The 16476-nt window shown below is 42.2% G+C and overlaps 1 protein-coding gene across 1 annotated transcript in view; it reads left to right on the top strand.

The window, feature by feature from the left end:
- Positions 1–16476, top strand: part of Dpp4 (dipeptidylpeptidase 4) — an 81630-nt gene that overhangs the window by 12021 nt on the left and 53133 nt on the right. Inside the window, 3 exon segments of the mRNA NM_012789.2 lie at positions 13384–13479; positions 14004–14095; positions 14923–15003. Of these exon segments, the coding sequence (NP_036921.2) occupies positions 13384–13479; positions 14004–14095; positions 14923–15003 (269 nt within the window).

Below are 16476 nucleotides of genomic sequence, written 5' to 3'. Positions count from 1 at the left end.
GATCAATTGGCCAAATATCTGGCATAGAACAAGAAGTGCAAGAAGCATGAGAGAAGATGGGGAGGAAGAGGTAGGTTTGCACTGGGCGGTAATAAACTGGTGAGGAGACATGACGAGGGTTGGTGAGAGGAAGGACTGAGGCTATCGATGCAGCAGACTGTGTTCTTTCGAGGTTATGCTAGCACAAGAGAGCAGGCAGATGGCTTAAAGAGCTACCAAGGTCTGGAAAGCACTTCCTGAGAAGTGACCTTTCTCCTGCACACTTAGACGAGGAAGAGATAAGTGGTGAAGGGAAACTGAAAATGCTTGAAAGGCAGAGATGAGATGATGACCATTTCCTCTGCAAGCCAGGGAACCAAGGGCATGAGGCATAGGATGGCTGGGGGTTGTCGGAGAGGAAGGCTGCCCATCCCTCTTTGCTCTAAGAAAAGGATTAAGGAAACAGGAGGGCCATATGCACAATCTCGATGAGCAAGGTACAAAATGAGTCCCTGTGTGAGTTTGGTGCAGAAGTTGTAGAATTTTTAATAGGTAATTTAGATTCTTTAACATGCATTATCACAGGGCATGCATTATTCAGCATTTTGTAGTTTGAAAATCTGGGCATCTCTATTGAGCCTTACCTGACTACTTTTTGATGAAAATCACGTAGAAGAAAAAAAGCAGCTGACTACTTCAATTAGTAAGTGTTGGATTCTCACCTCCATAAGGCCTAACACAACCCCATAAAAATCTGCTCCTAGAGAATCTACCATGTAAAATTACTTGCCCAAAGGTTTAGAGAGGTTTAAAAGAAAGTCACATTCAACTGCAGCCCTTGGAACCGATTGCCTATTCAGAGTGGCTTGGGCATTCATTAGTCATAGCCCTTTGGTCACAACTATCTGTATCTTGGTCTACTTATCTCAAGCACGAGGTAAGACTAAGATGGGTAAGTGAGTTAATGAGATACACATGCCTAGAACTATCCAGCACACCCAAAGAATGCTAGAAGGCTCATAAATGTGACTCTAGATACACTTTCAAAATGCTTTTGTTTCTTAACACTCTCTGACTCTAGAAACATGATAACATTTACCATGGGCCCTGTGGTGCCAAGAATTTTGCCTGGTAAATACCGGAAAAGGGACCATTTCTATGGGACATATTCCAGTGATTGTTTTTCCTTGTACCCTGGATGAAGAACATCTGTAGCTTTGTTAATTATGCTTATAAATATTTCTGGAAAGTTCTTCAGTGAGTCATTATTAGAGTTTTTCAGCTTTCCTAAATGATGATATTCTTCCAAATACCAGCTGATCGTTCTCAGCTTGCACGGTAACACCCTTCATCGATGTCTCTCCACAATTATTTTCAGCTATTCATCATCAGAGAAACTCCCTCCTAGGCTGAAGCAATTTGATATGCTCTGTGGGTCATTTATCCCTACAGTATTAAGAAGTTTTCTCCATCACTGGGTCCTTATCTCTTCATATCACTCTGGCCCCCACTGTCAGGCAGCTTAGCAAGGAATCAATACATCTGTTAGTTTAGGCCTTTTGTTTTTAAGTCTTGTTTATTCCCAAGAGAGTTCTGTGAAGGGGTAAGAGCTATAATTAGAATAAAGATGATTTTTTCCTTCCAAGGCAAGCCTATGTGTGTTCCTCTATAGCATTGCTTTGGTGTGTAGAGCCTCCTGGACCCTCCCTCATAGCAGTCAACATGGCTCATGGCTCCAAACAGGTGATATCATTGTTTCATCTTGGCCCAAGTATGGAGCCCATTTGCCCTCTGCTGTTCCATGGGGCCAAGTTCTTATCGCTTCCTCGCCGTCTACCTGTCAATCTCCATGTCTGTTTGTTAAACCCAGTCTGGAGAATTGTGTGCTTTGTTTCCTTGCTCACAGTTTTAAGAAATGTCTACGTACTTATTTAATGCTCCCCATCGGCCACCTGCTTTTGTAAACATTTGATGGAAACATAGCATTTTTTCATTCACAGAGTTATAGAGGCTGACTACCAATAGCTACAACCAAGACCAGACAACTTATGATTCACAAACCACGAAATATTTCCCACTTTGTCACCCAAGAGAAATTATGCAACCCCAAATCTAGTTGCTGCAATCTTCCAACTGGTATAGACTTTACTTCTAGGCAAGAATAGCATTTACTAAGGCTCCGTGACAACCTAGAGTTAGAGTTGGTGTTTAGGCAGAGGTTTATATAAAAATCAATTGCATGATGGGAAATGGAGGAGAAAGTCTAAGGAAATTCCATGTGTGTGGAAGAACTGGGTCTAAGACTTGAGGGCACAGACACTCTGAACTCAAAGTTCTGAGGTAAGTATTGAGCCTAACTCTTCTAGTTCTTCTGGAAGGCAAGCTGAAATAAATCAAATGGGTACTATAAAGGAGGCTGGGGGCTGGACGGGTGTGACTACTGGCAAGGATCAGCAAGGACTGAATGAGTCCTTCCTTATACATAGTAGGCACACAATACACAGATGTATTTGTATGGCTCCCAATTAGCGGGAGCCATAAACAACAATCAGGGCTTCCTCCTGGTGCCTGGCCTTTCTCCAAGTTTCCCTGTTAGAAGCTAACAGGAGTTCTGCAGACACCGAGATCTGGGAAATATCGCATACATTTTCTCATCATTATAAAGCAAAGAAGGCTAAATCTGGAAGAGGATGACAATACATAAGACCGGAAAATTGGTGCACGTTAGAGAAATGGGCCTATTGGAGGCCAGGGACAGGCTGGAACCTGATCTCTTATTGACTCTACTTAGAGCCAATTTTGTTCTCTGTCTCATTCCTACTTAGAAACTGTGCATTGGTGTTTATGACTCTTGCCTGTTGGCTTGGTATTATCTGTTCTATCCTGTCATCTGACATCCATGTATTGAATACCTACTGTGTGCTAGGTACTGTCCAAGTATAATGGTATGATATAGAATAAATGAAATAAAATAAAATGAGTGCCCCCGTTAGAGTTTCCAGTCAACCAAGTGAGGCTGACGGCAAACAAAAGGATAAAAGAAATGCATGGTGTTAGATCCTGCTAGGGCTAAGAAACAATGGGAAGGAGCACCCAACCACTTATGCCATCTCCTTTTATCTAGACTATTTTAATCTGGTAAATATCCATTATAACTTTGGTTACTTCTCAAAATGAACAGTTGAAAAGTAATGGGTGGTAACATTTTTTATTCTTCTTGTTTTTTATCAGTGTTTGATACCAAAAACGGGGTCTTAGATAAACTAGACAAGGGCTAGATATCCAGGCAGATGGCTACATTTCCTTATAAAGGTTTGCTCATCCAACTCTCTGATCCTGATGTAGATATTTAGAGTCCTTGTTTCCAGTGTTTTACACCTTTATCAGATGCCGCTTGCTGCTCCTGGGATGGTTCCTTGGTTGAGAAGGAAATCTGCTGATTGTGGCTATCTTCTAGACTCTCATATAGCAAGAAAAGCATCATTCTTTACTTCTCCTCTCATTCCATTAACTCTTGGGTTTCCTTTCCCTCTCCACACTCTTGACCTGTGCTGTGAATGCCTCGGTAGAGGAAGCCAATGATGAGCTTGCACACATCCTGTGCGTTTGCTCAATGTCATGGACTCTGACTACCACACTGTCACCAATTGGGATTATGTTACCCATGGTCAGTATCTAAACCAGGTGTGTTCAGGGTCTTGACGCCTTATTTATGCTTAAAGTTTCATGTTTTACTAAAAGAAGTGGGCAGGGGAGGTGCACACACACACAGATTCCAAATTAGGAAATTTTCTGAATCCTAGAGAGACAACAGGCTATGCAAGTCAGAGAATACTCAAGAGCCCTGCTTACTGTTTAGAGTATCTTTTCATGGCATTAAGAGAAGGAACTACCTACTAGGGGTTAGGAAAGATGGTTTTATATTTTGATGGACAGCTTTGGGTTATACAACCTTTTCTCTGAGGATGCTTCTTCCTCTGATGTTTCTAGTCTTATTCATGTGTACATCTAATTATGAATAGGCATAGGATGTTAATAGAGCATTTTTCCTGAAAGTTCACTAAGAGGGTATAATGTTTTATTTCACATGCCCCAGACCAGTCTGAACTGAGTCAGCTTTCTCATTCCCACACCTAGATATATCCAAAGATATACAACAGCATTGAAACTCTCCATGGAAGGGGAATCACTGATGGTTGTTTCGAACATAAAAATATATTCTATTGTTCGGAGTGGGTGTGGAGGCTACTCAGCATAGGTTTGGGTCCAGGGTTGCTAGGTTTACTGCTTAAAGTAGGGTGTGTGTTTACCCCCAAACCAAATAAAATTGCAGGTTTCTAAGCTGTTCTTTATTACTGCACACCCAAGTTATGAACACAGTGAAATTTAATTGGTTGCTACTTTCTTGGTGTTGAATTATCAGTATCAGAATCACTGCTGGGTGCTCCAGAGAAAACATCTTTGTTTGTTTGTGAAGACATCTATAGCCTGCTTTGAGCAACACAGTAACACATACTGTAACATATCTATAGTTTCAAGACCTTGATTCTAGGTCTTGAATAAAGTACATTAAATGTTACCTCATCGTATATTGAAAACTCCTCTAGGCCTTATAATGCTATTAGGCTAATTTTCTGGATTGAAAACTTAAGCTTTTAAATGTCTGTCTTTGCCATTCTTTGTTGTTATAACAAAAACACCAAAGATCAGCTAATAAGTCAAAAACCAAAATTCTTAGAGGTATAAAAGATGAGAAGTCTAGGACCATGGTACTAAGTAGACTTTAGCGTCTGATGAGGGCCTTTGTGATATTTCCTTGGTATCAGAAAGGCAGAAAGACAGACAGACATATTAATTCACTCAAGCTCTTTTATATAGTCCTGATCTCCCATGAAAACTGTATTCATGAATTAATTGCCCTCATACTTTTTAAATTTTTCTTTTATTGAAATAGATTCCTTTTTTATATAATACATTCTGATGATAGTTTCCACTGTCTCTACTCCTCCCAGTACTTCCCCACCTCCCCTCCTCTCAAGATCCATTCTCTTTTTGTTTCTTATTAGAAAAGAACAGACTTCTAAGAGAAAACAACCAAACATGACAAAATAAAATACAGTAGGATAAAAACAAAAAACAAAAACATCACCTCCAGGCTGGACAGGACAAACCAACAGTAATAAAAGAGCCCTAAAAGCTGGCACAAGAATCAGAGACTCACTTGCTTACACACCGAGGAGGAGTCCCAAAAAAGTATTAACCTTGGCCTAGCCTTGCAGAGACTTGAACTGCCAGGGTCGGGGATAGCTGAAAGCCTGTCTTTACTACTCCAACAGAGAGCATGATTTTTTGATGTTCATTCAGACCAAAGCATTCCACTACCCTAAAATGTATGACCTCTTACAAATGTATGACCTCACATACAAAATGCATTTAACACCTCTCTCTTAGTATCTGAAGATAATTCTGACACACACTGAAAAGTACCAACTGAAGAGCCTCATTTAAATCAGAAGTGAGTGAAAATCAAGAGAATAAGCACCCCGAAGTAGGTTTTCTCCAGCTGTGAAACTGAAAACACATGCATCATAAGGTTTAAACTGTCATAGTGGGACAGAAATGTGAAAGCTGTTCCTATTTCATTTGAGAGAAAAGTGCAAGGAAGGAATATTAGGTAAGCCCTAAACCCAAAGAGAATGCCTCATTCTTCAGTGTCTTAAGGAAACATTTGGCTGGGGTCAATGTTCACTTTTAGACACACCAGGGCAAGTCTTACTTTTTCTGCTAAGTGCAAGCCACACTGGATCTCTCATGGATTGGAGTCTTAATGCCTGTGGCTTCCCAGGCAAGTATTTCAAGTTAGGTCTCCCGCCTTGGTCCAGCTCTAGAATCTCATGAGTAGACATGCCCATTGGCTCTACTGAACTTTATCCTACTGGGGCTTTCTAGAACATCACCAAGGTAGCAGTTCTTTGTATAGGCCCCATGACTTTCTAAAATAACCTTGAGGCTAGGTGATAAGTAATTGCTATATCTCTAAGATGACCAGTAGCCACTGAGAGACCCCTTAGCTCTACTAGAGTCACACATGGGGCAGCAGAAGAACACCACACCTGAATTTAGGGAGTATAGATTCAAGGCAACCCTGAGAATAAAGGCATTGAATACTGAGTTCCTGTGGGCACACAGTACTTCTATTTTGGTATGATTCCTTGTCTTGACTTCCCCATGTCTCTCTAACATGCATCTAAAGTCATTCTTCCAGTCTTTTTTGTGAGTACTGCAATGGTTTTTGATCTATAAACTTTATGTGTTGAAATTTTAACTCAGTGCAGAAGAGTTAGAAATGGGCCTTACAACAGGTGTGAGGTTATGAGGGCTTCACTCTTGGGAGTGGACTACTGTGTTCACAGAATCAGGTACATTATAAAAGCAAGTTACACCTACCCTTGCAATTTCATGCAGACTTTGTTGTTGCCATGTGATGCCTTATGCCTTTCTATAACTCAGCAGCAAGATTCCTACAAGACATTAATTAATGATCTTGGACTTTCCAGTCTCCAGAACTATAAGCCAATTAATCTTTCACTGTTCATGTCTTACCTTGTCTGTGTTATTTACCTGGCACACCATAAAACAGACCAGAGCACATAACCTTAGGCTCCCTCCTTATACACTGATCTCCGTATTGAATAATTATTTGTCCATACTGATATGTTTTGTAGAATGTGGTATGGTGTGGCAGAAGGGGGTGCTTCGGCGGGTCCATGCTGAGGCATTCCTCCCCCACTAAGGTACCAGCCATAGGATGGGTCTAGTATAGGATAGAGTTTATTTGGGGACATGGGAACAGGGTTTGAGAAGGGAGTAGAGACAGTGAAAGAGAGGGGATGGAGAAGAGGAGAGAGAGAGAGAGAGAGAGAGAGAGAGAGAGAGAGAGAGAGAGAGAGACAGAGAGAGAGAGAGAGAGAGAGAGAGAGAGAGAGCGCAGGACAGGAGAGAAGAGAGGAGAGGAGAGGAGAGGAGAGGAGAAGAGAAGAGAAGAGAAGAGAAGAGAAGAGAAGAGAAGAGGAGAGGAGAGGAGAGGAGAGGAGAGGAGAGGAGAGGAGAGGAGAGGAGAGGAGAGAAGAGAAGAGGAGAAATTGGGAGAAAGGGCTCAGCGAGAGAGAAAGGGACCAGAATGAGTGAAGAAGACAGGCACAAACTCCCCCTTTTATAGCAAGCCAGACCTACCTGACTGCTGCTAGGAAAGTGTTGGGAGGAGCCTAGAAGGATGCTAACACGTACCCTTGGCATTATTTCCAAATATGCCATTCTATCTTTATGACTTGAAATTTTTCCAAGTATTTAAGTTCTGTTTGCCCTTTGATCATCAACCCCGTCCATAGTTCATGTCTTTATTCTTACTTTATAGTATAGGCAATCAAGAGAACCAACAGAATACTGTGATAAGTTTGTTTAGAAATCTCTTACACCAAATTAAGATCACAGCTCCCATATTTTACTTTGCAGAAAGCCTTAGAGCATAGACACACAAAGTCCTTTGCCATTCTAAGAGAGGACGGCCTTTCCTCCAGTTTTCAAAAAGATGGTTGTCATTTCTAAGACCTTAGGAGAGGGGTCTGTGACATCTATTGTTCTCCCACCATTCTCAATAGGACACTTAGAGAAATGTCAAAGAAGACTGAACCTTTCTCTGAAGTCCTACTCCTCGGACCTGCTCACTAACATTATCTGTAGTGCTGTATTCACAGAAACGGTGTGGAACACATTTGACAGTTGCTTTAAAACAGGTCTAGGTTCTATGCATTACCTACTTCCAATGTTGCTTAACAACTCTTCACTTGTCTGGTACCAATCTCTGTACTGGCCATTTTATGCTGCTATGACAAAATATCTAAGGGACAGAAAGTTATTTCTCATAGCTCTAGAACCCGGGAAAGCCAAGGTCAAGGAGCCAGCTGGCTCAGCATTACACAAGAGACTGCTTCCCTGGTGACATGTTCTACCATCAGCATCCTCACATGGTGATCCATCGTGGGAGACACTCATTTCTCATGCCCATTTTATAAGGTGCTAACTCATTCCTGAGAATGGAACCTCCAGGACTTAGTCACCCCTCTCTAAGCCTGCACCTTTTAAAGCTACTGGAATGGGTTAGATCTGAACCATAGCAAGAACTCCGCAGCTCCCCAAAGCCAAATGCAGTAGACAAGTTTGTGCTCCCAACTAGGTCCTTGGCTACCTAAGACACCTGCTACTCCCTTCTTGTGTTTGCTGATTCAGCAGAGATAGGAGGTGGCTGTGTGGTCCAGCCGCAGGGGCCATGAAGCCTTCCGTTAATTGCTCCTTCCTTCTTGTTGAATATTTTTTTTCTCTGTCTGTCAAGGCTGCTATTTTGCAAGAGTGAATTCTGAAGTAACACCTGCTTTATTTCTTTGTACTCATTGTAGAAACAAAAAATTAGTGTGGACTGTTGACTGGTTGCCATACGGCTCCCACAAACTATAACCAGATACCTCTTTTGCCCGTTTTTAAAAACAACTTCATACATTTGTGAGCCTTAAGGAACACATTTCGTTTTAGAAGTATTTCATTGGCTATTTAATTTCCAAAGCAGTTTATCTTTGGAAAGTAGAAATGTTACAAATCAGCATTTAAGAGTTAAAAAAAAGTAATGATGAATGAATGTATTTTTTAAATGAAATATACTTTACCCACTCGGTGACACTTGTCAAAATCAAGACTACTCTGAAAGACTGTAGTCTCTCTTATCTGGATTTTATCATCCTGGGATTACAATTGATCTCTAAGTAATTCTGACCTCGAAGCTACGATTCATTATACCATAGCCTTTGGTGAGAGTTTATTAATTGGCTGAACCATTTTGGGTGCTGCTCTCCTGATGTTTATGACTGAAAAATGTGATTTTTCACACAGCCCATCTTATTTCTTTAAGCCAAGGAGATTAGGCAGAACACAACTAATGATTCCCCTGAGATTCTTAACTCAAGAGATTGCATTTGTTTCTGAGCTGATGGGTGCCAGATGATTCAGTGCTTTCCTTGGCTGGCACAGTGCTCTAGACCAATAAGTCAAATGAACGGCATGTCCCAGGTCGAACCACGGAAACTATAGGAGCAGCCAAGGACCTGCATCTGTTGCTGCAGCAGTGCCCTGTTAGAGAGCAAGAAGACAAGGAAGGAGAAACAAACGTGGATGAGCGTGTCCTGTGAGAGTTTGACGGGTGTACCTTGGTAGCAAACTGTGGGGCTGATAAAGGTCAAAACCTGGACTTGGCACTCGAATCTCACAGAACTCGCTTATCTGGATGTTTCCCGACTGTCTTCCAATGTGTCCTGCTTATCAAATGGCAATAGGGTGTTGTTCTACTTGCTCGAGTGGGGCCAGGCTCTGGGACTGTTTGTGAACGTGTAGAAAGTGGTTTGCATTCAGCATGCTGAGCACCTAGATGAATGCAGCACAAGGCAAGGCCTGTGTAGGTGTACAGGAGCAGTGAGCCGTCTTCCTTGATCTGCATGTAGACCCACCAGGAATATCATGAGCTGAAGGGAGTTGGAGTGAGGCACACATGAGGGGCTTAGAAAAGCTATATGCTGACGAGAGAACAGACTGAGCAGTCCCGAGGGGTGCTAAGAGGTGTGCATTTAGTGGGGAAGGCAGCAGGAAGGAAATAATAAACCACTGGATACCAGGTAATCTCAAGGGGATTTGGACTCGATTATTAATTAAATTAATTATTCATTAAAATTATTAGAATTTTAAATGAGAAAACCTGGGCAAACAAATGACCATACAATATTATTTAAGTAAAATAGAGCCGTGTGACCTATTACGTGTATTCATCCATTTCCCTTCTTACAAAACCAAGAGCCAATGGTATATGTTCTCCGGTGGTGTCTCTTTCGTTATCTATCCATGTGTGCATTTACAGAAACACATTTCTTCCCTTTTATGGGTACATACCAACTCTATGCCAGAAGAGAAAAATGAATATCGATAGTATATTTCAATTTCTATAAATTTGCGGGTGTGTTCTGTGCTGTTAGTAGAAGACTAGCTCTTGATGGTGTAATTTATGTGCTCGGTAGTATTTAACAAATAAAACTTCCTTCTTAACTATTTGAGGTGGGACAAAATGGCTGGACAGACATAAACAATTGATAGCATTGGTGAACAAATCCAGTTGTGTCGTTTCTCCCTGCTGTAGGAGTTTCAAAATACTTCCAGTAGCACAGTACTTAACTTCTTGTCGGAATGAAACTCAAGAGTGGATTTTGTCTGTCCATTTGCTGTCTTTCTGCTCATAAACATCATTATCTTAACAACTTATAGGGACACGCACAATGTTGAACTGAAAAATCAAGTGGGCTTCTCGTATCTCTTCAACCTGTCTAACACATTTGGTTTAAACAAAGTCTGTAGATCTAACAAAGAAAATGTAGCAATTTTATCTATGGAAGCAGAAGGTTGAATAAACAGATAGTATCCAGTTAGCTCAAAAGAGATTACTGTTAAAAACTTCGCTTGAAAGGACAGTTTCTATAAGATAATTACTTTCCCATGGGCTTTGAAAAAAGTGACAGGGAAGTGCGGCCTTTACTGACATGCTTGTGATGTGGCTGGTGGTGTGGTTAAATGTTTCCACGCACGTGAGAACGTTTGAGAATGTGGAGAAAGACGTTAGGCTTTTCCTGATTAGTCTCTGGGGCCGGGGAAACTTTGTGTGTAATACTTCTGATGAACTCTTACCTCAAGTAATAAAACTTCTACATCTGTGTTTCTCTCTCTCTCTCTCTCTCTCTCTCTCTCTCTCTCTCTCTCTCTCTCTGTGTATGTGTGTGTGTGTCTGTGTGTGTCTGTGTGTGTGTTTGTGTGTGTGTCCTCCTACTATCTCACTGAGCTGTGCCAGAGTTGAAGCAAAATAAAAACAAAAGTACAACCCCACCCCCACCTGTTTAAAAAGCACGTGGCCTGACTGAGAAGACTGCACAGTGAACATAGAGGCTGCCCTCACTGCTACGGTTCAGTTTTCACAAGGGTGTTTCCGTTGTTCGGGCTAAGAGCGGGATTCGTGCCTATGTGTATAAGAACAGGTATTCAGAAGGCACCTTTCCATCACGTCAGTTTAACTAAACAACAGTAGTCTGTTACCCAGTGGGGTCTGTGACCACCTCAGCGATGGGATTTTACCAGTTTACAGTATCGGACATGAATTCCCTCCTGTGGACTGGGTCTTGAATCAGATAGAATTTAGTTACACCACCCCACCCTACCCCACCCCACCCCAGTAACAATGAACTGTGCCATGGTGGTGAATTCAGGAACTTCTGCCAGCTCACAATGCTGATAAGGAATTTTTGCGTCTTCAGCCTTAAACACAACATGCTGTCCCTCTGAAGGCCTAGGAAAGATTGCAAAGAGCCTGAAGATAGGGAGGCAGGTTGCATAATTAATGACACAGCTATTTCAAGCTTGAACTCACGGTAGCTGGAGCTGCCTACACAAGATCGGACCTGTCAACAGTCAGTTCGTGGATGAGAAAGGAACTCATGCGGCCCTACCCATCCTGGCTACTGATGGATTCTGAGGGAGAGGAATCCTTCTGTTGAGCCGCGTATCCGTTGGTTTACCCACCAGCCTCCAGTAGAGAGTTTCATATTCATGCACACTTACTTGGCCCTTGTTAAATTCAACGGCTCACAAAACAAAAGATGTGACCTTGGAATAAGGGCTCGTAGGGAAGAGTAGGAATTGAGAGGGGTGGGTACCTTGTATTCATATATAAAATTGTTAGGGAGTAAATTTAATTGGAAAAGCACTCTCAACACAAATGATATGAGGAACAAATTAGAGAGGGCAGAATGGAAGTCATCATGAAACAGTTGAGAGACAGAACAAAAGCAGGTGAGGCCTTTAGAGGGAAACAGGGGAGGATGAGGAGCAGAGGTGGGACAGGCAGAGAAGGTGCCCGTGTTCAGGGCAGGCTGAGTCAGCAACTGGAGGCACGAGCTGAGAAGAGAAGGCTGTATCCAACAGCAGAGACCTGCTAATGCTCCCGGGAATAACGGAATAATGAAGAAATGCGGGGAGCTTTTGAGGACAAGCTCACCAGGCTGAAAGGCATTTTGTTGGTGGTAGGGGGCAGGGAGCGCGATTGAGAACTTGAAGTCACAACACCTAGAAAACAAGTACCAATGGGGCCATTTACATGGAAGTGGAAGGAAATAAAAGAATATCCTGAAAAAAGATTCCAGAGACCGGCAAGACGGTTCAGTGGGTAAAGGTGCTTACGACCAAGCCAGAAGACCTGAGTTAGGTTACAGATGCAGTGTAGAGGAAGGCATAGAAGAAGAGGAGTAACTCCTGCCAAGGTGTACTCTTACTTCCACCCGCATTCAATGGCATGAGTGTGGCTTTTCTCAAGCAAACACACACACATACACATACACATACACATACACATACACATACACATACACACACACAAACACATACACAAACACACGCTGTAAAAAGAACCAAACAAACATGTTTTTGTTGTTGTAGTTATTGTCTTTTGTCAAGATAGATTTTTCTCTATATCACCCTGGCTGTCACTCTGTAGACCAGGCTGGCCTTGAACTCAGAGGTCTGCAGGCCTCTGAATCCAGAGTTCTGGGATTGAAGACATATGCCACCATGACTCTGGAGGGAAAATTTTTAAAAAATGATTTGAATTTGGGTCCCTATTAGCAGAATATAGAGTGCCACGTATTCCACCAAGTACAAGAAAGAATAGTGATGGAAACCAAGATCTCTGAGTATGCCAAAGGACTCTAGAGAAAAACAGGACTTAGGATGTCCTGAAGGCCTCAGCAAAAGATGGTCTGGCCCTGCACCATCTCCTCCAGCAGATACTGGCCTCGTGTACTTATTGAAATGAACACAGTTAAAATAAAATGTGCTGTAAGTCAAACCTAGGTACCAGATTTTAAAGAATTAGTACAAAAACAATTATAGAAAGCCTCGTTAATAGCATTTAAATATTGGTTACATGCTGAAATGATAATATTTTTACATGTTGTGCTAAATACAATATGCCATATAATTAAATTATCTTTGTCTTCAACCATGACTGCTAGAAAATGCAGTCATTACGTTTCTGTGGTTAGCATTGCTGTCTAGATATTCTCAGTGAAACTTGCTTCTATAATATTAGACACGTGCTTGATTTATACTTAAAGGAATTCTTCCCCCACTGACTAATCTAAAGTCTTTCAAGGCATATTTTGCATTCTGTGGGCTTATTTTAACACTTTGTGAACAGGCATATTATTTTATCCAAAACTGAGCTGCTCGATCTTACTGAATACTTTCCTCTTTTCATTTTCCTATCAACAGATGAAGCGGCCGCTGATAGCCGCAGAACTTACACACTAGCTGACTATTTAAAGAATACCTTTCGGGTCAAGTCCTACTCCTTGCGGTGGGTTTCAGGTAAGACTTGGGCCTCCCGGGATGGGAATATTATGTTTGCGTTCATTCTAGAGAGCTTGAAGTAGCAAGGGCTTTGGTCAATGAGACGGTACAATCCTTTTTATAAAAACAACAAAAATGAAAGCAAAAATTCTGTGCAATATTCGTTCTTGCTACGAAGTGTAAAAGGGGGCCTGGTGGTGGTACACACCTTTAACCCCAGCACTAGGAGGCAGAGGTAAGCAGATCTCTGAGTTCCAGGCCACACAGAGAAACCCTGTCCTAGGGAATGGGTGGGGAGTGTAAAGGAGGAGACGGGAGGAAGCTCAAGTGTTTCTTTGCTATATACTGTAAAGAGTTAAATGTGAATTGGTAGTTTGGCATTGACGATGGCATATAGACGGGTTTAGTACCATGTTCTTTGCTTCTGTTGGCACACGGTATCTTTGTGTGCCCTGAGCGAACTTCATTTTTAAAGAAAATTAGCTTATGCGCGTGTTTGATAGCAACTTGTCGTACTGACCTGGCCGTTTTTCTCTCTTTAGATTCTGAATACCTCTACAAGCAAGAAAACAATATCTTGCTATTCAATGCTGAACACGGGAACAGCTCCATTTTCTTGGAGAACAGTACCTTTGTATGTTTAGTCACACACTTAGGTCACGTATGGGACTCCGGGGACTGTTTTCATTTCTTTTCCAATCATGAGGACTCATTTCTCATCCTCTTGGACTCTGCCGCCGGTGGCCAGTGGGTCTTTCTCTCCTTCTTGAAATGCTTCCTGCCTTGGCTACCTTTCAGTCTCCTTCGATGATTCCCCCTCTAGCTGTGCGCTTGAATGTAAGTGTTCCTCCGGCTTTGTCTTCCTTCCCTGGCCCCTCCCCTCACTTTGGGTGCTCTCCTTAGGTAAACCACATGCACTTCCATGGCTCTGATGTTTGCCCTTCACTTCCTTGATTCTCATACTTGCATTAACACTAATCTCTCAAGATCCCAGCTTCACTTTCCAAGAGCCTGCTAGCTCTTCCACAGTTCCTGTGGGCCTATGAAATAAAGCTCAGCGCCTCAAACGAAACTTGATTTTTTTCCTCTTCAGTGCCCCAGAGCCTCAAGCCGTCATATTTTTCTGGCTCAATTCCCATGCTGTATTAGGGCTACAGGCAACCCCCAAACATTCCAAATATGCGTATTCTCTTGAATACTGGCTCTCTGCCCATGCTCCCCCTCCTGTGGTCAGAGTTCGCTCTCTGACCGGGAGCCATGCCTCTTCAGCTGATCCTTCTCTCTCTGGCTGTCTAACAGTCATGGTTGCCCATCTCATACCACTGTCATTTGTGTGGGAAACTGTGCTATCTCTTTGTGACTGGGCATCCCTAAGGCACAATCCATACATGTAGGGTTCCCTCTACCCTGTGAATGACCAAGAACCGTTTGAACCATGCCATTTTCTTTCTTCCACAACAGGAGATCTTTGGAGATTCTATAAGTGATTATTCAGTGTCACCCGACAGACTGTTCGTTCTCTTAGAATACAATTATGTGAAGGTAAAGAAAATGCTTTCTCGTGTTAAAATCTGGCGAATATGTTATTTTCTGACTTCAAGTATATGCATACTTAAGGATCTTACCTAGTAATGCCACTGAGAGAAAAACTCACTCAGTCTACATCAAATATATGTCCCCTTTTATACGTGACAAATTTACTGTGTATGTCCAAAGAAATACATTCGAATGATTTCAAGTACTAAAAGGCGTAATTAATACATTAGAAATACTAATGATATAGCCTAATAAAATTTATCCTAGGAGTTTGTGATATAATCTTAAAGTAACTTTGTGTCTGATTTGTGGACACGGGATCTAGCCTGTGTCTCCCTCTTCTCAGCCTATGCGGTATGACCTTTACGACCTTCAATAAGTACTTTCTTCTAAGATGTTATCATCCTCATCTTCCAGAGGAGCATCTGGACAAAGCCCAAGAATACATCTCAGCTTTATTCAATCCGGTCTTGAGTGGAGTTTAGCTCTAGTCACAAAGGTTCTACTAAGACCATTCAGTGTCACCCAGTCACCTGTGGGACATAGAGTTCTCAGACATTTTAAAAAGTTATCATCAAATTATACATCTTCAAAGTTGCCAGGCATTTTATTAATTATTTTATTTATTTATATTTCAAATTTTGTTCCCCTTCCTGGTCTCCCTTCCATGATTCCCCATCACATCCCCCCTTTACCTCTAAGAGGGTGTTCCCCAACCCACTCACCCACTGCCACCTCATCCCTTTAGCATCCCCCTTCTCTGGAGCATCAAGCCTTCACAGTACCAAGCGTCTCCCCTCCCACTGATGCCAGATAAGGCTGTCCACTGCTACATATGCATGGGAGCCATGGACTAACCCATGTATACCCTGCTTGGTGGTTTAGTCCCTGGAAGCTCTGGGTGGTCCGGTTAGGTGATCTTCCTAGGGGGTTTCAATCCTCTTCAGCTCCTTCAGTCCTTCCCCTAACTCTTCCATTAGGGTAGCAGCTCAGTCCAATGGTTGGCTGTGGGTGTCTGCATCTGTCTTAGAGCAGAGATGTGGAGAGCAACCATACCAGGCTTCTGTCTGCAAGCACATCTTGGCATCGGTAATAGTGTTTGAGTTTGGTGTCTGTGGATGGCATGGATCCAGAGACCACCCCACTTTGGGATCCATCCCATCCATATAGAGAATTTTAAAGTGGGTTGGAAGGACCAAAACCTTCTAGAGATGCTCTATATTGAAAACAGAATACAAAGGTGGTGATTCCTACTCTTGATTATTTTTCTCTTGGAGTAAATAGTGTTGAGTGACCTTACCTATAGGCCAACCCAGCTGGACTGTGGCCAAGCCAAACACTTCCTCCTCCTTTGCCACCTCGGAATGGTGCCGCCCCATCATAGTGTTTACCTTGGATCCACCACATGGGCTTTAATTCCACATTCTACTAAACCCATTAACTCTAAGCAAATTAGATATCGGTGTCACTTTTACACAT

This window comes from Rattus norvegicus, chromosome 3 (genome assembly GCF_021556685.1).
Source record: "Rattus norvegicus strain SHRSP/BbbUtx chromosome 3, alternate assembly SHRSP_T2T, whole genome shotgun sequence".
Taxonomy (NCBI): domain Eukaryota; kingdom Metazoa; phylum Chordata; class Mammalia; order Rodentia; family Muridae; genus Rattus; species Rattus norvegicus.
This window is presented reverse-complemented; position numbering and strand designations above follow the sequence as displayed.